The sequence below is a fragment of the Bombina bombina genome, chromosome 12 (genome assembly GCF_027579735.1).
Source record: "Bombina bombina isolate aBomBom1 chromosome 12, aBomBom1.pri, whole genome shotgun sequence".
Classification (NCBI taxonomy): Eukaryota; Metazoa; Chordata; class Amphibia; order Anura; family Bombinatoridae; genus Bombina; species Bombina bombina.
The window spans coordinates 51,211,240-51,229,009 of record NC_069510.1 but is presented as its reverse complement, the minus strand read 5'-3'; the positions used below and the strand labels follow the sequence as shown (position 1 = coordinate 51,229,009).

General features: G+C 40.1%; 1 protein-coding gene across 1 annotated transcript in view; it reads left to right on the top strand.

Annotated features, from left to right (window-relative positions):
- ABCA2 (ATP binding cassette subfamily A member 2) overlaps positions 1-11,605 on the top strand; it is a 312,411-nt gene extending 300,806 nt beyond the window's left edge. The window contains 6 exon segments of the mRNA XM_053695443.1: positions 306-409; positions 517-609; positions 1,373-1,475; positions 9,570-9,707; positions 10,208-10,414; positions 10,658-11,605. Of these exon segments, the coding sequence (XP_053551418.1) occupies positions 306-409; positions 517-609; positions 1,373-1,475; positions 9,570-9,707; positions 10,208-10,414; positions 10,658-10,693 (681 nt within the window). The 3' untranslated portion in view covers positions 10,694-11,605.
- Positions 11,606-17,770: the final 6,165 nt, after the last annotated feature.

Here is a 17,770-nt window from a genome sequence, read left to right as displayed (position 1 = left end):
AAGAGGTGCAAGGTCTAGGGTAACATTGCAAGAATATCTGTAGGTATACACTGACACTACTGCATTTTTTAGGCTGATAGGCAGCTGTATATGGAAGACAAAGCGATAAAGAGGCTTAGCAGCTAAGATTAATCCATTCAAATGGAACAGCAAAAATATCCAGGTTAAAAACAAAGGCAGCCTCCAGCAACTGACGCGTTTCGGCTTAAGCCATATTCATAGATGACAACTGTATATACAAGACTAGTGAAAGGGCTCTTATCTGTAGTTTGGACTTTTGTTTTAATGATTCTTCTTCACCATAGGATGAACCCACAACGGGGATGGATCCTAAAGCAAGACGTTTCCTATGGAACCTTATTCTTGATGTCATTAAGACTGGACGATCTGTTGTTCTGACATCACATAGGTGGGCAAATTAAAGGGCACTATGGGAAGAAATGCATTTAAAAGGACGTGTTTTGTTCAGCATTAATATATTTTGTAAGTTAATTGATAATGTCTGTCTTTCCTCAGCATGGAGGAATGTGAAGCGCTTTGTACAAGGCTTGCTATTATGGTAAATGGGCGCCTCAAATGTCTGGGCAGCATTCAACATTTAAAGAACAGGTGAGAAAGCATCAGTTGTAGAACCTTCTACCATTGTGGTCATTTTTTAACTATTTAAAACATTTTTTGGTGCCCTGCATGAAGACTATGCTTTGGGAAACCGATTGGCTCTTTTCAAAAACCATATGGACTTGTATATATGTCAGTAGGGTCCTTAAAGTTCAAGGTCATTTTATCTATATACATATCTCTATAGTCCTAAATAGTGTTTGTTCTAGTCTGACTTTTATTGGTAAGTACCAGTTCTGTGCAAACTGTGATAGTTTAACCGGCTAAGATTTTTATTTTTAGTTTATTTGTAAGAAATATTTACAAAACTTTTTACCAGAAATATATTGTTTCTTTTTAACTTCTTTCTAATGTTGATAAAACAGCACTGTGAGTTATGGATTAAGCAATTTAAAGTTTATTTTGTAATATTTTATACTGTAAATCGGACAAGCAATGTTTTTATTTTGATTTATTTTGCATAATTTTACGGTTTGAACCCATGAATATAGGTAGGAATGGATTGCAAAGTTTTGAGCCCATAGCTCTAGGTCACTGGTTTTCAAACCTGTCCACAGGCCTCCCTAACAGGACACATTTTGAAGATATCTGAACTGAAGCACAGGTGACATAATCATCTTATTAGTAAACATGGTTATTTTACCTGATCTCACCCAAGGTAATCCTGAAAATCTGACCTGTTAGGGAGGCCTGACAGGTTTGAAAAACAGTGCTCTAGGTAGAAATTGATCACCCGTTATAAATTTTTGCCCAGGTTTGGTGATGGCTACATGATTACCGTGAGGACAAAATCAGGTGTCAATGTGAAGGAAGTTGTGCGGTTCTTCAACAGGAACTTTCCAGAAGCCGTACTCAAAGTAAGTACAAGTGGGTTGTGTTTTTCAAATGCTACTTATGTGCATAGCATAGATTTAATGTGGTCTATTCCAGTGCATTAGAAGTATATTTCCCCCCAGAGATTTTAAATCTAATTTTGTTCCAATCCATTTGATATTTATTGGTTATCAACAGGTCACAGGTTAATATAGTGCAAAGATACTGGAAAACCAGTAGCTTTCTACTATACTAATCTGTGCGATGGCTGAATTCCAATTTTGTCAATGGTCAGTTCACATGTTAATAGACATAATCATTGTGTGTGTGTGTGTTTTTTGTGGGTTTTTTTTAAATAAAATTAAAAAAAAAAAGGTAAAATAGCTCTGTCGCATTTTTTGAACCGGTATAAATATAAACACCAGTGTGTTTATTATTGAAATAAAGTATTTGGCTGAATGTGAATTCTAAAATTGCACAAAATCATATAATGTTTATAATAATGATTAAGTGGGGGGAAAAACTGCATTCAAACGCATTAGGCAGTCATATGTCTTACTTTCACTAGGTTTGCCACTTTTAGTTCAGGCCAAACCCAAACACTCTTGCGCCGTGCAGAGCACCGCAGAATGTTTTATACACACTATGTATAATAGCACATAAACACAAACTGGCACATAGATATTCACACTCTTACACAATCTCTATTTCTTCTGTTAAGTGTGATCAGTCCACGGGTCATCATTACTTCTGGGATATTACTCCTCCCCAACAGGAAGTGCAAGAGGATTCACCCAGCAGAGCTGCATATAGCTCCTCCCCTCTACGTCACTCCCAGTCATTCTCTTGCACCCAACGACTAGATAGGATGTGTGAGAGGACTATGGTGATTATACTTAGTTTTATATCTTCAATCAAAAGTTTGTTATTTTAAAATAGCACCGGAGTGTGTTATTACCTCTCTGGCAGAGTTTGAAGAAGAATCTACCAGAGTTTTGCTATGATTTTAGCCGGAGTAGTTAAGATCATATTGCTGTTCTCGGCCATCTGAGGAGTGAGGTAAACTTCAGATCAGGGGACAGCGGGCAGATGAATCTGCATAGAGGTATGTAGCAGTTTTTATTTTCTGACAATGGAATTGATGAGAAAATCCTGCCATACCGATATAATGTCATGTATGTATACTTTACACTTCAGTATTCTGGGGAATGGTACTTCACTAGAATTACACTGTAAGAAATACATAAAGCTGTTTAATAACTAGAGATTATGTTTAACGTTTTTGCTGGAATGTAAAATCGTTTTCATTTGCTGAGGTACTGTGTGAATAAATGTTTGGGCACCATTTTTCCACTTGGCAGTTGCTTAATCTGTTTTTCTGACAGTTTCTGTTCTCCCTCACTGCTGTGTGTGAGGGGGAGGGGCCGTTTTTTGGCGCTTTTTCTATGCATCAAATATTTCAGTCAGCAACTCATTGTATTCCCTGCATGATCCGGTTCATCTCTACAGAGCTCAGGGGTCTTCAAAACTTATTTTGAGGGAGGTAATTTCTCTCAGCAGAGCTGTGAGAATTATAGTTTGACTGAGATAAAAAACGTTTATTCTGTAATTTGTTTCCTGCTTTCAGAATTTGTTATCTTTGCTAATGGGATTAAACCTTTGCTAAAGTTGTGTTGTTTACAAGGATTGAGGCTATAACTGTTTCAATTTATTAATTTTCAACTGTCATAGATCTTCTGTGCTTCTTAAAGGCACAGTACATTTTAATATTATTCTAATTGAATTGTATTTCCAAGTTGCAAGTTTATTTGCTAGTGTGTTAAACATGTCTGATTCAGAGGATGATACCTGTGTCATTTGTTGCAATGCCAAAGTGGAGCCCAATAGAAATTTATGTACTAACTGTATTGATGCTACTTTAAATAAAAGTCAATCTGTACAAATTGAACAAATTTCACCAAACAACGAGGGGAGAGTTATGCCGACTAACTCGCCTCACGTGTCAGTACCTACATCTCCCGCTCAGAGGGAGGTGCGTGATATTGTAGCGCCGAGTACGTCTGGGCGGCCATTACAAATCACATTACAGGATATGGCTACTGTTATGACTGAGGTTTTGGCTAAATTACCAGAACTAAGAGGTAAGCGTGATCACTCTGGGGTGAGAACAGAGTGCGCTGATAATATTAGGGCCATGTCAGACACTGCGTCACAGGTGGCAGAACATGAGGACGGAGAACTTCATTCTGTGGGTGACGGTTCTGATCCAAACAGACTGGATTCAGATATTTCAAATTTTAAATTTAAACTGGAAAACCTCCGTGTATTACTAGGGGAGGTGTTAGCGGCTCTGAATGATTGTAACACAGTTGCAATACCAGAGAAAATGTGTAGGTTGGATAAATATTTTGCGGTACCGACGAGTACTGAGGTTTTTCCTATACCTAAGAGACTTACTGAAATTGTTACTAAGGAGTGGGATAGACCCGGTGTGCCGTTCTCACCCCCTCCGATATTTAGAAAAATGTTTCCAATAGACGCCACCACAAGGGACTTATGGCAAACGGTCCCTAAGGTGGAGGGAGCAGTTTCTACCTTAGCTAAGCGTACCACTATCCCGGTGGAGGATAGCTGTGCTTTTTCAGATCCAATGGATAAAAAGTTAGAGGGTTACCTTAAGAAAATGTTTGTTCAACAAGGTTTTATATTGCAACCCCTTGCATGCATTGCGCCGATCACGGCTGCAGCGGCATTCTGGATTGAGTCTCTGGAAGAGAACATTGGTTCAGCTACTCTGGACGACATTACGGACAGGCTTAGAGTCCTTAAACTAGCTAATTCATTCATTTCAGAGGCCGTAGTACATCTTACTAAACTTACGGCGAAGAATTCAGGATTCGCCATTCAGGCACGCAGGGCGCTGTGGCTAAAATCCTGGTCAGCTGATGTTACTTCTAAGTCTAAATTGCTTAATATACCTTTCAAAGGGCAGACCTTATTCGGGCCCGGGTTGAAAGAGATTATCGCTGACATTACAGGAGGTAAAGGCCATGCCCTGCCTCAGGACAAAGCCAAAGCCAAGACTAGACAGTCTAATTTTCGTTCCTTTCGTAATTTCAAAGCAGGAGCAGCATCAACTTCCTCTGCACCAAAACAGGAAGGAGCTGTTGCTCGCTACAGACAAGGCTGGAAACCTAACCAGTCCTGGAACAAGGGCAAGCAGACTAGGAAACCTGCTGCTGCCCCTAAAACAGCATGAATTGAGGGCCCCCGATCCGGGATCGGATCTAGTGGGGGGCAGACTTTCTCTCTTCGCCCAGGCTTGGGCAAGAGATGTTCAGGATCCCTGGGCGCTAGAGATAATATCTCAGGGATACCTTCTGGACTTCAAATACTCTCCTCCAAGAGAGAGATTTCATCTGTCAAGATTGTCAACAATCCAGACAAAGAAAGAGGCGTTTCTACGCTGCGTACAAGAGCTCTTGTTAATGGGAGTAATCCATCCAGTTCCACGATCGGAACAGGGACAGGGGTTTTACTCAAATCTGTTTGTGGTTCCCAAAAAAGAGGGAACTTTCAGACCAATCCTGGACTTAAAGATCCTAAACAAATTCCTAAGAGTTCCATCGTTCAAGATGGAGACTATTCGGACAATTTTACCTATGATCCAAGAGGGTCAATACATGACCACTGTAGATTTAAAAGATGCTTACCTTCACATACCGATTCACAAAGATCATTATCGGTACCTAAGGTTTGCCTTCCTAGACAGGCATTACCAGTTTGTGGCTCTTCCATTCGGATTGGCTACAGCTCCAAGAATCTTCACAAAGGTTCTGGGTGCTCTTCTGGCGGTACTAAGACCGCGGGGAATCTCGGTAGCTCCATACCTAGACGACATTCTGATACAAGCTTCAAGCTTTCAAACTGCCAAGTCTCATACAGAGTTAGTGCTGGCATTTCTAAGGTCACATGGATGGAAGGTGAACGAAAAGAAAAGTTCACTCGTTCCACTCACAAGAGTTCCCTTCCTGGGGACTCTTATAGATTCTGTAGAAATGAAGATTTACCTGACAGAGGACAGGCTAACAAGACTTCAAAGTGCTTGCCGCACCCTTCATTCCATTCAACACCCGTCAGTGGCTCAATGCATGGAGGTAATCGGCTTAATGGTAGCGGCAATGGACATAGTACCCTTTGCACGCTTACACCTCAGACCACTGCAACTGTGCATGCTAAGTCAGTGGAATGGGGATTACTCAGACTTATCCCCTTCTCTGAATCTGGATCAAGAGACCAGAAATTCTCTTCTATGGTGGCTTTCTCGGCCACATCTGTCCAGGGGGATGCCATTCAGCAGACCAGACTGGACAATTGTAACAACAGACGCCAGCCTTCTAGGTTGGGGTGCCGTCTGGAATTCTCTGAAGGCTCAGGGACAATGGAGTCAGGAGGAGAGTCTCCTGCCAATAAACATTCTGGAATTGAGAGCAGTTCTCAATGCCCTCCTGGCTTGGCCCCAGTTGACAACTCGGGGGTTCATCAGGTTTCAGTCGGACAACATCATGACTGTAGCTTACATCAACCATCAGGGAGGGACAAGAAGCTCCCTAGCTATGATGGAAGTATCAAAGATAATTTGCTGGGCAGAGTCTCACTCTTGCCACCTGTCAGCAATCCACATCCCGGGAGTGGAGAACTGGGAGGCGGATTTCTTAAGTCGTCAGACTTTTCATCCGGGGGAGTGGGAACTTCATCCGGAGGTCTTTGCCCAAATACTTCAACGTTGGGGCAAACCAGAGATAGATCTCATGGCGTCTCGACAGAACGCCAAGCTTCCTCGTTACGGGTCCAGATCCAGGGATCCAGGAGCAGTCCTGATAGATGCTCTGACAGCACCTTGGGACTTCAGGATGGCTTACGTGTTTCCACCCTTCCCGTTGCTTCCTCGATTGATTGCCAGAATCAAACAAGAGAGAGCATCAGTGATTCTAATAGCACCTGCGTGGCCACGCAGGACTTGGTATGCAGACCTGGTGGACATGTCATCCTGTCCACCTTGGTCTCTACCTCTGAAACAGGACCTTCTGATACAGGGTCCCTTCAAACATCAAAATCTAACTTCTCTGAAGCTGACTGCTTGGAAATTGAACGCTTGATTTTATCAAGACGTGGATTTTCTGAGTCAGTTATTGATACCTTAATACAGGCTAGGAAACCTGTTACCAGAAAGATTTACCATAAGATATGGCGTAAATACCTATATTGGTGTGAATCCAAAGGTTACTCTTGGAGTAAGGTTAGGATTCCTAGGATATTGTCTTTTCTACAAGAAGGTTTAGAAAAGGGTTTATCTGCTAGTTCATTAAAGGGACAGATCTCAGCTCTGTCCATTCTGTTACACAAACGTCTGTCAGAAGTTCCTGACGTCCAGGCTTTTTGTCAGGCTTTAGCCAGAATTAAGCCTGTGTTTAAAACTGTTGCTCCACCATGGAGTTTAAACCTTGTTCTTAATGTTTTACAGGGCGTTCCGTTTGAACCCCTTCATTCCATTGATATAAAGTTGTTATCTTGGAAAGTTCTATTTTTAATGGCTATTTCCTCGGCTCGAAGAGTCTCTGAATTATCAGCCTTACATTGTGATTCTCCTTATTTGATTTTTCATTCGGATAAGGTAGTCCTGCGTACTAAACCTGGGTTCTTACCTAAGGTAGTTACTAACAGGAATATCAATCAAGAGATTGTTGTTCCTTCTTTATGCCCAAATCCTTCTTCAAAGAAGGAACGTCTACTGCACAACCTGGATGTAGTCCGTGCTCTAAAATTTTACTTACAGGCAACTAAGGAATTTCGACAAACGTCTTCTCTGTTTGTCATTTACTCTGGGCAGAGGAGAGGTCAAAAAGCTTCCGCTACCTCTCTTTCTTTTTGGCTTCGTAGCATAATTCGTTTAGCTTATGAGACTGCTGGACAGCAGCCTCCTGAAAGAATTACAGCTCATTCTACTAGAGCTGTGGCTTCCACTTGGGCCTTCAAGAATGAGGCCTCTGTTGAACAGATTTGCAAGGCTGCAACTTGGTCTTCGCTTCATACTTTTTCCAAATTTTACAAATTTGACACTTTTGCTTCATCGGAGGCTATTTTTGGGAGAAAGGTTCTTCAGGCAGTGGTTCCTTCTGTATAAAGAGCCTGCCTATCCCTCCCGTCATCCGTGTACTTTTGCTTTGGTATTGGTATCCCAGAAGTAATGATGACCCGTGGACTGATCACACTTAACAGAAGAAAACATAATTTATGCTTACCTGATAAATTCCTTTCTTCTGTAGTGTGATCAGTCCACGGCCCGCCCTGTTTTTAAGGCAGGTAAATATTTTTTAATTTATACTCCAGTCACCACTTCACCCTTGGCTTTTCCTTTCTCGTTGGTCCTTGGTCGAATGACTGGGAGTGACGTAGAGGGGAGGAGCTATATGCAGCTCTGCTGGGTGAATCCTCTTGCACTTCCTGTTGGGGAGGAGTAATATCCCAGAAGTAATGATGACCCGTGGACTGATCACACTACAGAAGAAAGGAATTTATCAGGTAAGCATAAATTATGTTTTCTCACACACACACACTTACTTACACTAACACACTCACTCGCACACACACTCACTCACACTAACACACACTCACACAGACACACCCACACACATACATACTCACACACACGTGAGTGTGTGTGAATGTATGTGTGTGTGAACAGATACATACATACTCTCACACACACTCACACACATACATACTCTTACACACAAACTCACACACATACACTCTGACCACATACTCTCACACACATACTTTCACACATTACTCTCACACACACTCACACCCATACACACCCATACATACTCTCACACCCATACATACTCACACCCATACATACTCTCACACACACTCTCAGACAAACATACTCTAACACACTCACACGCATACATACTCTCACACCCATACATACTCTGACACACATACTCTCACACACGCATACATACTCTCACATACACTCACACTTTCACACACACAAACTCACACACACAAATAAGCTAATTCTATCACACACTAACGCACACAGATTCTCTCTCTTACACACAAATACACTTACACTTTCACACACAGACTCACACACACAGATGGACACTGACAAAGACACTGACAAACACAGATACACTTCCACACTCAGACACACTCCCACACAAAAACACATATGCAAGAGAGATATAACTGTAGATATGTGCAGTTTGCTGTAAATGCACATCGTCACCTTTTTGGCTGTGGCTGTTTCCCACCAAACCCGGATATTTGCATGTTCGGTTCTGACTTCAATCCCAGGAACTCAGATGGAAACCCAAACTTTCCGATCATTTACACTGACAGCTTTTTAAAAAGTTTGCACTTAATAGCTCAGATTAAATAAAAAATTCAAAGCTTAATAAAAGAAACATTTAAAATATATAGAAGGACCCCAATATTGTGACGCTGTTTGTACCTATACCAAGGTCTTAATCATAGAATATTATACTAAAATATCACTAATGGCTGTATATCCATTTAATAGGAAGTGATTTCGTCTCTGATTAAGCAGTAACAATCGTATGACACCACTGGTGCATTATGGGTCGTGAAATGTGTAATAACCTGTCTGTTGGTACCATAGTTTAAAGGGACAGTAAAGTCAAAATGAAACGTTCATGATTCAAATTTACTTCAATTATTAAATGTGCATGTGTTCTCTTTGTATCCATTGTTCAAGAGCACTATTACATATTACACGGCTCAGAAGCAGCAATTAATTACTGGGAGCTAGCTTGTAGTTGGTGGCTAGACATATGCTTCTTGCAATTGGCTCACAAGCTAGCTCCCAGTAGGGCTTTGCTGCTCCTGAGATTACCTAGGTTTACTCTCTCTCTCTCAAAATATACCAAGAAAATAAAGCACATTGTATAATAGATGTAAACTGGAAATATATTTCAAATGGCATTCTCTGCTCTACTATATGAGTCATGACTCTATGGCCCCTTTAACCCTAACTTGTGACAATGCTGTGTCTGAACAAAAGAGTGTTCACTGAGAAGATAATAACGGACTCCTTTCCCTAACAGGAGAAGCACCACACCAAGGTACAGTACCAGCTGAAGTCCGAGCAGGTGTCCTTAGCTCAGGTGTTCAGTAAAATGGAGCAGGTGGTGGATGTGCTCGGAATAGAAGACTATTCAGTCAGTCAGACAACTCTGGATAATGTGAGTATGGAGCACGTTGGGACTGGTTTACTTTGTGTTTCTGCACATTCATCCTTATTGAGTTTCTTAAAGTGATACTAAACCCTATCATTATTCAGATGGATCAACAATTCTAAGCAGCTTTCTAGTTTACTCCTAATTTAAATTTTTCTTCATTCTCTTGCTCTCTTTTTTTGAAAAAGCAGGAATGTAAGCATAGGATTCGGCCCATTTTTGGTTCCGCGCCCTGGGTAGCGCTTGCTGATTGGTGGCTACATTTAGCTACCAATCAGCAAGCGCTACCCAGGTGCCGAACCAAAAATGAGCCGGCTCCTTATCTTAGATTCTCGCTTTTCAAATAAAGATACCAAGAGAACGAAGAAAAATTGATAATAGGAGTAAATTAGAAAGTTGCTTAAAATTGCATGCTCTATCTGAATTATGAAATAAATAAATTGGGTTTCCCTGTCACTATTTTAGTGCGTTTTGTATCTTAATGCCGTCTTAATGCGTCTAACCAGGTTTTCGTGAACTTTGCAAAGAAACAAAGCGATAACCTAGAGCAACAAGAAGCCACCCCTGTGTCAGTTGTACCATCACCACTAGAAAGAGTGTGGAGTCTATTCAGACCTGCCACAACACCTACTGAGCTCCGGGCTCTGGTTGTGGAGGAGCCGGAGGATCTCGAAACTGACGATGAAGGACTAATTAGCTTTGAAGAGGAAAGGGTAGGAGAGACATATATACACACACACACACACATATATATATATAGGGAGCTACTATATAAAGTGGTTTTATCCATCTAATCTATCTAATATAGCTATCTAATCTATTTAATCTATCTAATCTTTCTATGTTACCCATCTAATCTATCTATATCCTTTTGTGTATCAATATTCCAGCTGATAGAATAAACTGTGTAACTACAATCAGATGCCATCTAACTTTGAGTATTATTGCTTTCCCAGGCACAATTATCCTTCAACACAGACACACTCTGCTAAGGAGAAAATGCCAACATCTTCTGGGGAAGTCAGAACCCTCCTAGTTCTGTTCTTCAACTTGTCTTCAAGCAGCAGCCACCAAACCAGAGCTGGAGATCATCAGCACTGCCCATTTCTACAACTCACTCTGGTCTCCAAGAATGAGCTTGAGGTTCATGGATAAAGATCATGCACTTAGTGACTAGACAGCTGTGTGTATGCTACCCCCTAGTGGTGGGGGGTGTAGACTACAGCTTTTGTAATGTACTGGAGAGTAGAAATGGTTGTGCAAACTTCAGCCTTCTGCCCTAAGAGCAGATCTGAGCACTGCTTTACAAAATATGTTGGGCTACTTCTGCCTGGTTCTTGGCCTACTTCTGCCTGGTTCTTGGCTAGAGGATATTCATGGTTTATGGTCTACAATTGGCTTCAGACTGGATGTTCCTCGCTAGCTGGTGCTACCACTGATCGATGGACTTCTGAATGACTTTTGGACTTTCTGTGACTTTTTGAGGGAGAACAGTGAAGGAATCCTTAAGAGCTACAACATTATCCATTTTACAAGCCGAGGGCTCATGTCCGCTGCATCTTTTGACCTGACCTCACCATTTTTGTTTTTCCCCTCCTGTGCAGCAGACATAACCGTGGTGCTTTGTGGGCATTATATAGTCTTTTCTTTGTAGTTCTTTGCTATTTTCTGTGCTGTCCCCTCGTCTCTATGTGCAATATATGACGTGCCATCCAGTGTATGACTCACACCTGCGGAGTGTACTCGGAACCAGCAGTAACCCTTATGGGCATTTTAGGATCTGCACTGCCAAAAAATAATGGAAAATGTATGTGTATATATTGCTTTATTTTGTGTTTCTTTTTTGTTTCTGTTTTTTTTTGTTTTTGAAATTGCAAATGAAATGACCAAATATGTGCACTTTATCAGCTGTTGTTCTGTGGTTTTGTTCTTCATACTCTGAAAAGTTGTGTAATTTTGTTCTTTAACTTGCAGGGACTATTTTAAAGGGGAAAAAAAATCTCACTATTGTCACCCTGCCATATTTATTTATTTTAGATTTAAAGGGAGAGTAAACATCTTGTAAATACAAGACGTTTCTTCTGTTTTGCTAAAGAATATCATATTAGTCAATTCTAAATATTTTTAAAACAAACTGACATCTTGTTTGCTACAACTGTTTTTCAATAGTGCAGCTCCACCCAACAGTTGCCTCATTTGATGTCTTATTAGAAGTTTTTTTTTCCAACTTTATTGACCATAGGTGGGTTATTCAGAACTGGAGATGAACACACCCACTATAAACTGTAGATCGGAACCAAACTCTTTTTCTTCCACTTCCTTGTTAGGAATATCCTGTTACGTTCTATCCCTTAAAGCAGTGTTTCCTAACCGCGGTCCTCAAGTAACCCCAACAGGCCTGGTTTTCATTATAGCTGAACCAGTGCACAGGTGACATAATCAGCTGATCAGTAACCATGGTTACTAACCTACTCTCACCTATCAGCTGATTATTTCACCTGTGCTCTAGTTCAGCTATAATGAAAACCAGGACTGTTGGGGGTACTTGAGGGCCGCGGTTGGGAAACACTGCCTTAAAGGGACATTCCAGCCAAAATTGTAATCCACATTGGATGTATTTCAGTTTTAACTAGAATCATTATTGTACTATACATGTATTGGCAAAAATGCTTCTAGTAAAAGTTAGCACTGTTTTAGTGTTAACATTTTTCTCTGCACGTGCACGTGAAGCATAGCTAGATATTCTCAGTGCATCAACATTTTATATACTGCAGCTGCTCAGAGCGCCAGTGTCAGCAATTAATAAATTGAGTCATTACCAGATGATACAAGCACCTGAGACTCTCTGAGCATTTACAAGTGCACGGTGCATACTTAAAGGGACGTGAAACGCGAAAATACAATTTTTAACAACTTTCCAGTTTACTTCTATTATCAAATTTATTTCTGTTTGTATCCTTTGTTGAAGGAGCAGCAATGCACTACTGGTTTCTAACTGCACAAATGGCTGAGTCAATGACTATCGGTATATATATATATATATATATATATATATAGAGCCGCCAATCAGCAGCTAGAACCTAGGTTCTTTGCTGCTCTTGAGCTTTTCTAGATACATATTTCAGCAAAGGATAACAAGAGAAGAAAGCAAATTAAATAATAGAAGTAAATTGGAAAAAAAAATTGTATGCTCTGTCTAAATCATGAATATCTTATGACCTTACTGTCCCTTTAAATTCACATTTGAAACAGCTATAGCTTTTATAAGAAACATTTTTGCTAATAAATGTATTTTAGAAAAATTCTTCTATTCAAATCTCAAATGTATTTATGTGGATTCCAATTTTGGCTGGAATGTTCCTTTAAAGTACCCCAGGGGGCAGTGTTGCTGCAGCCACAGCAGGGGATTTGTTCCGCAACAGCATTAGTGTCATAGCGACCGTGCACTCAGCTTCACTGTTAAGTGTGGTTCCTGCTGACATTCTCGTCCCAGAAGTCTCTGCATCTCTGCTTGTCCCCCGCTCAGTCTGTGAATGGCAGCAGATAAATGCAGACGTTTAAACCGTTTATTAATACGAGGTTATAATTGTGAACCTCAGCATTTGAATTGTGCTTTTTTGAATATGTCGTTACATTACGAAACTGAACATTTTCACTCCATGTTTATTTTCTCTCCATATTTAAAATCCACCTATCCAACTTCAGTTTATTGATCTCTTTATTTCTGAACTTCTATTAGATTTCTTAAAGGGGCATTACATACCCTAATGTGCTAGAGCATTTCATTTTTGCAAAGGGGTGTCCCTTTTAATATTTTAACTTCTCTCCTCTAACATATTCATGCTAAATTTATAAAACATTTCCTTAACTTCCTCCTGGAACAGAACTTAGTTTATTTCTCTAGATTTGTTTATTATCTGGTACACGGGGACACTCACAGCATACGTGCATATGTCTCTGAAAAACAGTAATATCTTTCACTAGAAGCATGTTTTGCTTGGAATTCTAAGGAAGTATATTGCAAATTGTTTCTATTTTAACATTTAAAATTGGGACATTGCCCTTTAAGGGCAATGTTCTATTGTATTTCCATATGGAAAGGGAGGTTGACACATTGAATACACTTCCAGCAGAAGTGGTTGGGGACAAATAGTCTAATCCATATCTCAGGCAAATTATTGTATTCTCTTAAAGGGATATGAAACCCAAAAATGCTATTTCTCCAACATTGGTGTGTCCGGTCCACGGCGTCATCCTTACTTGTGGGATATTCTCTTCCCCAACAGGAAATGGCAAAGAGTCCCAGCAAAGCTGGTCACATGATCCCTCCTAGGCTCCGCCCACCCCAGTCATTCTCTTTGCCGTTGCACAGGCAACATCTCCACGGAGATGGTTAAGAGTTTTTTGGTGTTTAAATGTAGTTTTTATTCTTCTATCAAGTGTTTGTTATTTTAAAATAGTGCTGGTATGTACTATTTACTCTGAAACAGAAAAGGATGAAGATTTCTGTTTGTAAGAGGAAGATGATTTTAGCAGACAGTAACTAAAATCGGTTGCTGTTTCCACATAGGACTGTTGAGATGAAGTAACTTCAGTTGGGGGAAACAGTTAGCAGACTTTTCTGCTTAAGGTATGACTAGCCATATTTCTAACAAGACTGTGTAATGCTGGAAGGCTGTAATTTCCCCTCATGGGGACCGGTAAGCCATTTTCTTAGTCAAAAACAAACAGAATAAAGGGCTTATTATGGGCTAAAAAACTGGTAGACATTTTTATGGGCTAAATCGATTGCTTTATTTGTGCATATTATTCAAATTTAGGCTAACAATTGACATTTATAATCTTGGGGAACGTTTATAAAACGGCAGGCACTGTATTGGACACCTTTTTCAGTCAGGGGGCCTTTCTAGTCATAGACTGAGCCTCATTTTCGCGCCATTAATGCGCAGTTGTTTTTTGAGAACAGGGCATACAGATGCATGTGTGAGGATCTAAGAATCTCTGAAAAAGCTTTTAGAAGGCGTCATTTGGTCTCGTATTCCCCTCAGGGCTTGGTTGGGTCTTAGCAAAGACTGTATCTGGGACTGTATAGGGGTTAAATGACTGGGGTGGGCGGAGCCTAGGAGGGATCATGTGACCAGCTTTGCTGGGACTCTTTGCCATTTCCTGTTGGGGAAGAGAATATCCCACAAGTAAGGATGACGCCGTGGACCGGACACACCGTTGGAGAAAGTAATTTATCAGGTAAGCATAAATTCTGTTTTTGTGATTCAGACAGAGAATATAATTTAAAAAAGTTTCCAATTTATTTCTATTATCAAATTTGCTTCATTCCCATGATATTCATTGTTGAAGAGATACCTAGGTAGGTATCTGAAGCACTACATGGTAGGAAATAGGGCTGCCCTCTAGTGTTCTTGCAAATGGATAACATTGTAGTAAAACTGCTGCCATATAGTTCTTCAGAAATGGTCTGGCTCCTAACCTTATGCCCCTGCTTTTCAACAAAAGATACAATGAGAACAAAGCCAATTTGATAAATTGGAACGTTTTTTAAAATCATATGCTCTATCTAAATCATGTCCCTTTAAATATTAATTAAGCAACACCTCAAATTTAACTAAGGGAAGGTAGGTGTGGCGTCCATATATACTATTAAAGGGACACTAAACCCAATTTTTTTATTTCATGATTCAGATAGAGCATGAGATTTTAAGCACCTTTCTAATTTACTCCTATTATCAATTTTTCTTTGTTCTCATGCTATCTTGATTTGAAAAAGCAGTACTGTAAGCTTTAGAGCCGGACCATTTTTTGTTCAGCACCTGGGTAGCACTTGCTGATTTGTGGCTAAATGTAGCAAACCAATCAGCAAGCTCTACCAAGGTGCTGAACTAAAAAAGGGGCCGGCTCCTAACCTTTTATTACTGCTTTTTCAAATCAAGATAACATGAGAACAAAGAAAAATTGATAATAGGAGTAAATTAGAAAGTTGCTTAAAATTGCATGCTCTATCTGAATCATGAAAGAAAAAATGAGGGGTTAGTGTCCCTTTAAATGCATGCTCAATTTTTAGTGTTTCAATCAATATTACACAAAATGTTTCACTTTGCAGATCCTTAGCCATAAACATACCCCCCTAGGATTGCAAGCTGTCCACCACAAAAGTACTGTGAAATCTCAAGGTGACTGGCAGCTGGGGTCACACAATTATCCCCACTTTTGATCCAAGCATGTATATTTTTCACACTTGAGCAGTCATTTTACCCCATAACTGCCAGAAACATACAACTTTCTTGATTCAAATAGAGCTGGCAATTTTCAGCAACTTTATTTACTCCTCCTATTCATTTTTCTTCGTTCTCTTGGTATCTTTATTTGAAACAATGTAGCCACCAATAGGCAAGCGCTACCCAGGTGCTAAACCAAAAATGGGCCGGCTCCTAAGCTTACATTAAAAAAAAAAAGAGAACAAGAGAACGAAGAAAAATTGATAATAGGAGTAAATTAGAAAGTTGTTTCTATCCGAATCATGAAAGTTTAATTTTGACTCTACTATCCCTTTAACCATTTTACCTCTTCAGCAGCTTCACCACACATAGACAGTAGTGATTTGACCTCCTTGACTGTCACTTATTTAGAATGCATTGAGGCATAAGAGAACTTTAACATTAAACTAAACATACGGACATTTAAGTGCCCAGTATTTTTATGAAGATTTTACTGAACAGATTAGAAAAATACTTGATAGTCCGGTTGAATATTGGACACCTGGCAACCAGTGTTCCCTCTAAGGCCAGCTTTGTGAGCTGCCCAGCAGAGAAACAGTTAATTAGAGCAATTTGCATACACTACACCAGCGGTCGCCAACCAGTGGTCCATGAGAAGATGTTGGTGGTCCTTGACACCATCAAGCAGGTATTAATCTCCTCTGATAGTTGCGGTGCGACGGAGGTGCGGTGCTCTCCTTACGCACGTTTCGTAGAACTGCACAACTTGTGTAGCTAGATTGTATTTTTAACTCCTCCTGCCCGGCTCACTGCTCAGAGAAAGATGCTTCCATTCTAAAGCCAGCAGAGGTTGGTGTAGTCTTGGCTTGAAATAGTGGAATTAAAGTATTTAACAAAATTCTCTTATATTTCATTTATTTTCTTCCCTTTACCTGTCTCTTTGTAGTAGTTTTCATAATTCCTTCCATTACTGTTTGTCTTCCTCCCCTCCATCTTCTTTTTTTTTAAATTTAAATATTAATTATTTTTTATTCTAATAATTTTCCGGTGCACAAAGCCATTCCACCTGAATTCCAGTAATTGCCATCCAGCAGATCAGCCATATCCCACCAGTATTACAGTAATTGCCAGTAACATCAGTCGTGGTTAGCTCACATCCATATTGAGAGCTTTCTGATATAAACTTAATGTATGACTCCAATGTCTGTCCATGATCATAAGTAGTTTTAATAATTCCTAACTTGGGGAAGTCTTGTGGTCCTTTTAAACGTAATTCTTTTTTCCCCACTTTCTGCCTCTCTGTTTCCAGCTCAAAAATTGTTACTCACCCTTCATCTGTCATTTAGAAGTATTCTCTCAGTTCTGTCATTCAGTTAGTTAATGTGTGTGTGTATATATATATATATATCCATAAACAGCATGTACTCACAGGTTTTATAGAAAAAAGTGCTTTATTGGCACACAAAGGTATCAGTGATGAAGGGGTGAGATCCCCAAAACGTCACTGATTCCTTTGTGTGCCAATAAAGCACTTTTTTCATAAAACCAGTGAGTGCATGCTGTTTATGGAACTGTCAATTTGCCCACCTGCACCCTGGTAGCTGTCTTGGAGGTGAGAGTGAGCACTGTGCGCTCTGCTGGAGTAATTAAACATACACATTATAAAGGTTTGTACCTTTTTTAAAAAAAATCATGTTAGTGGTCCTTGGGATTCAAAATTGTGAGTTTAGTGGTCCCTGAGGTCCGAAAAGGTTGGCGACCCCTGCACTACACAATGCAGACTGCAAGGTGTGGTTCCCTTATTAACTGTTTCCCTGCTGGGCTGCTCACAAAACTTAA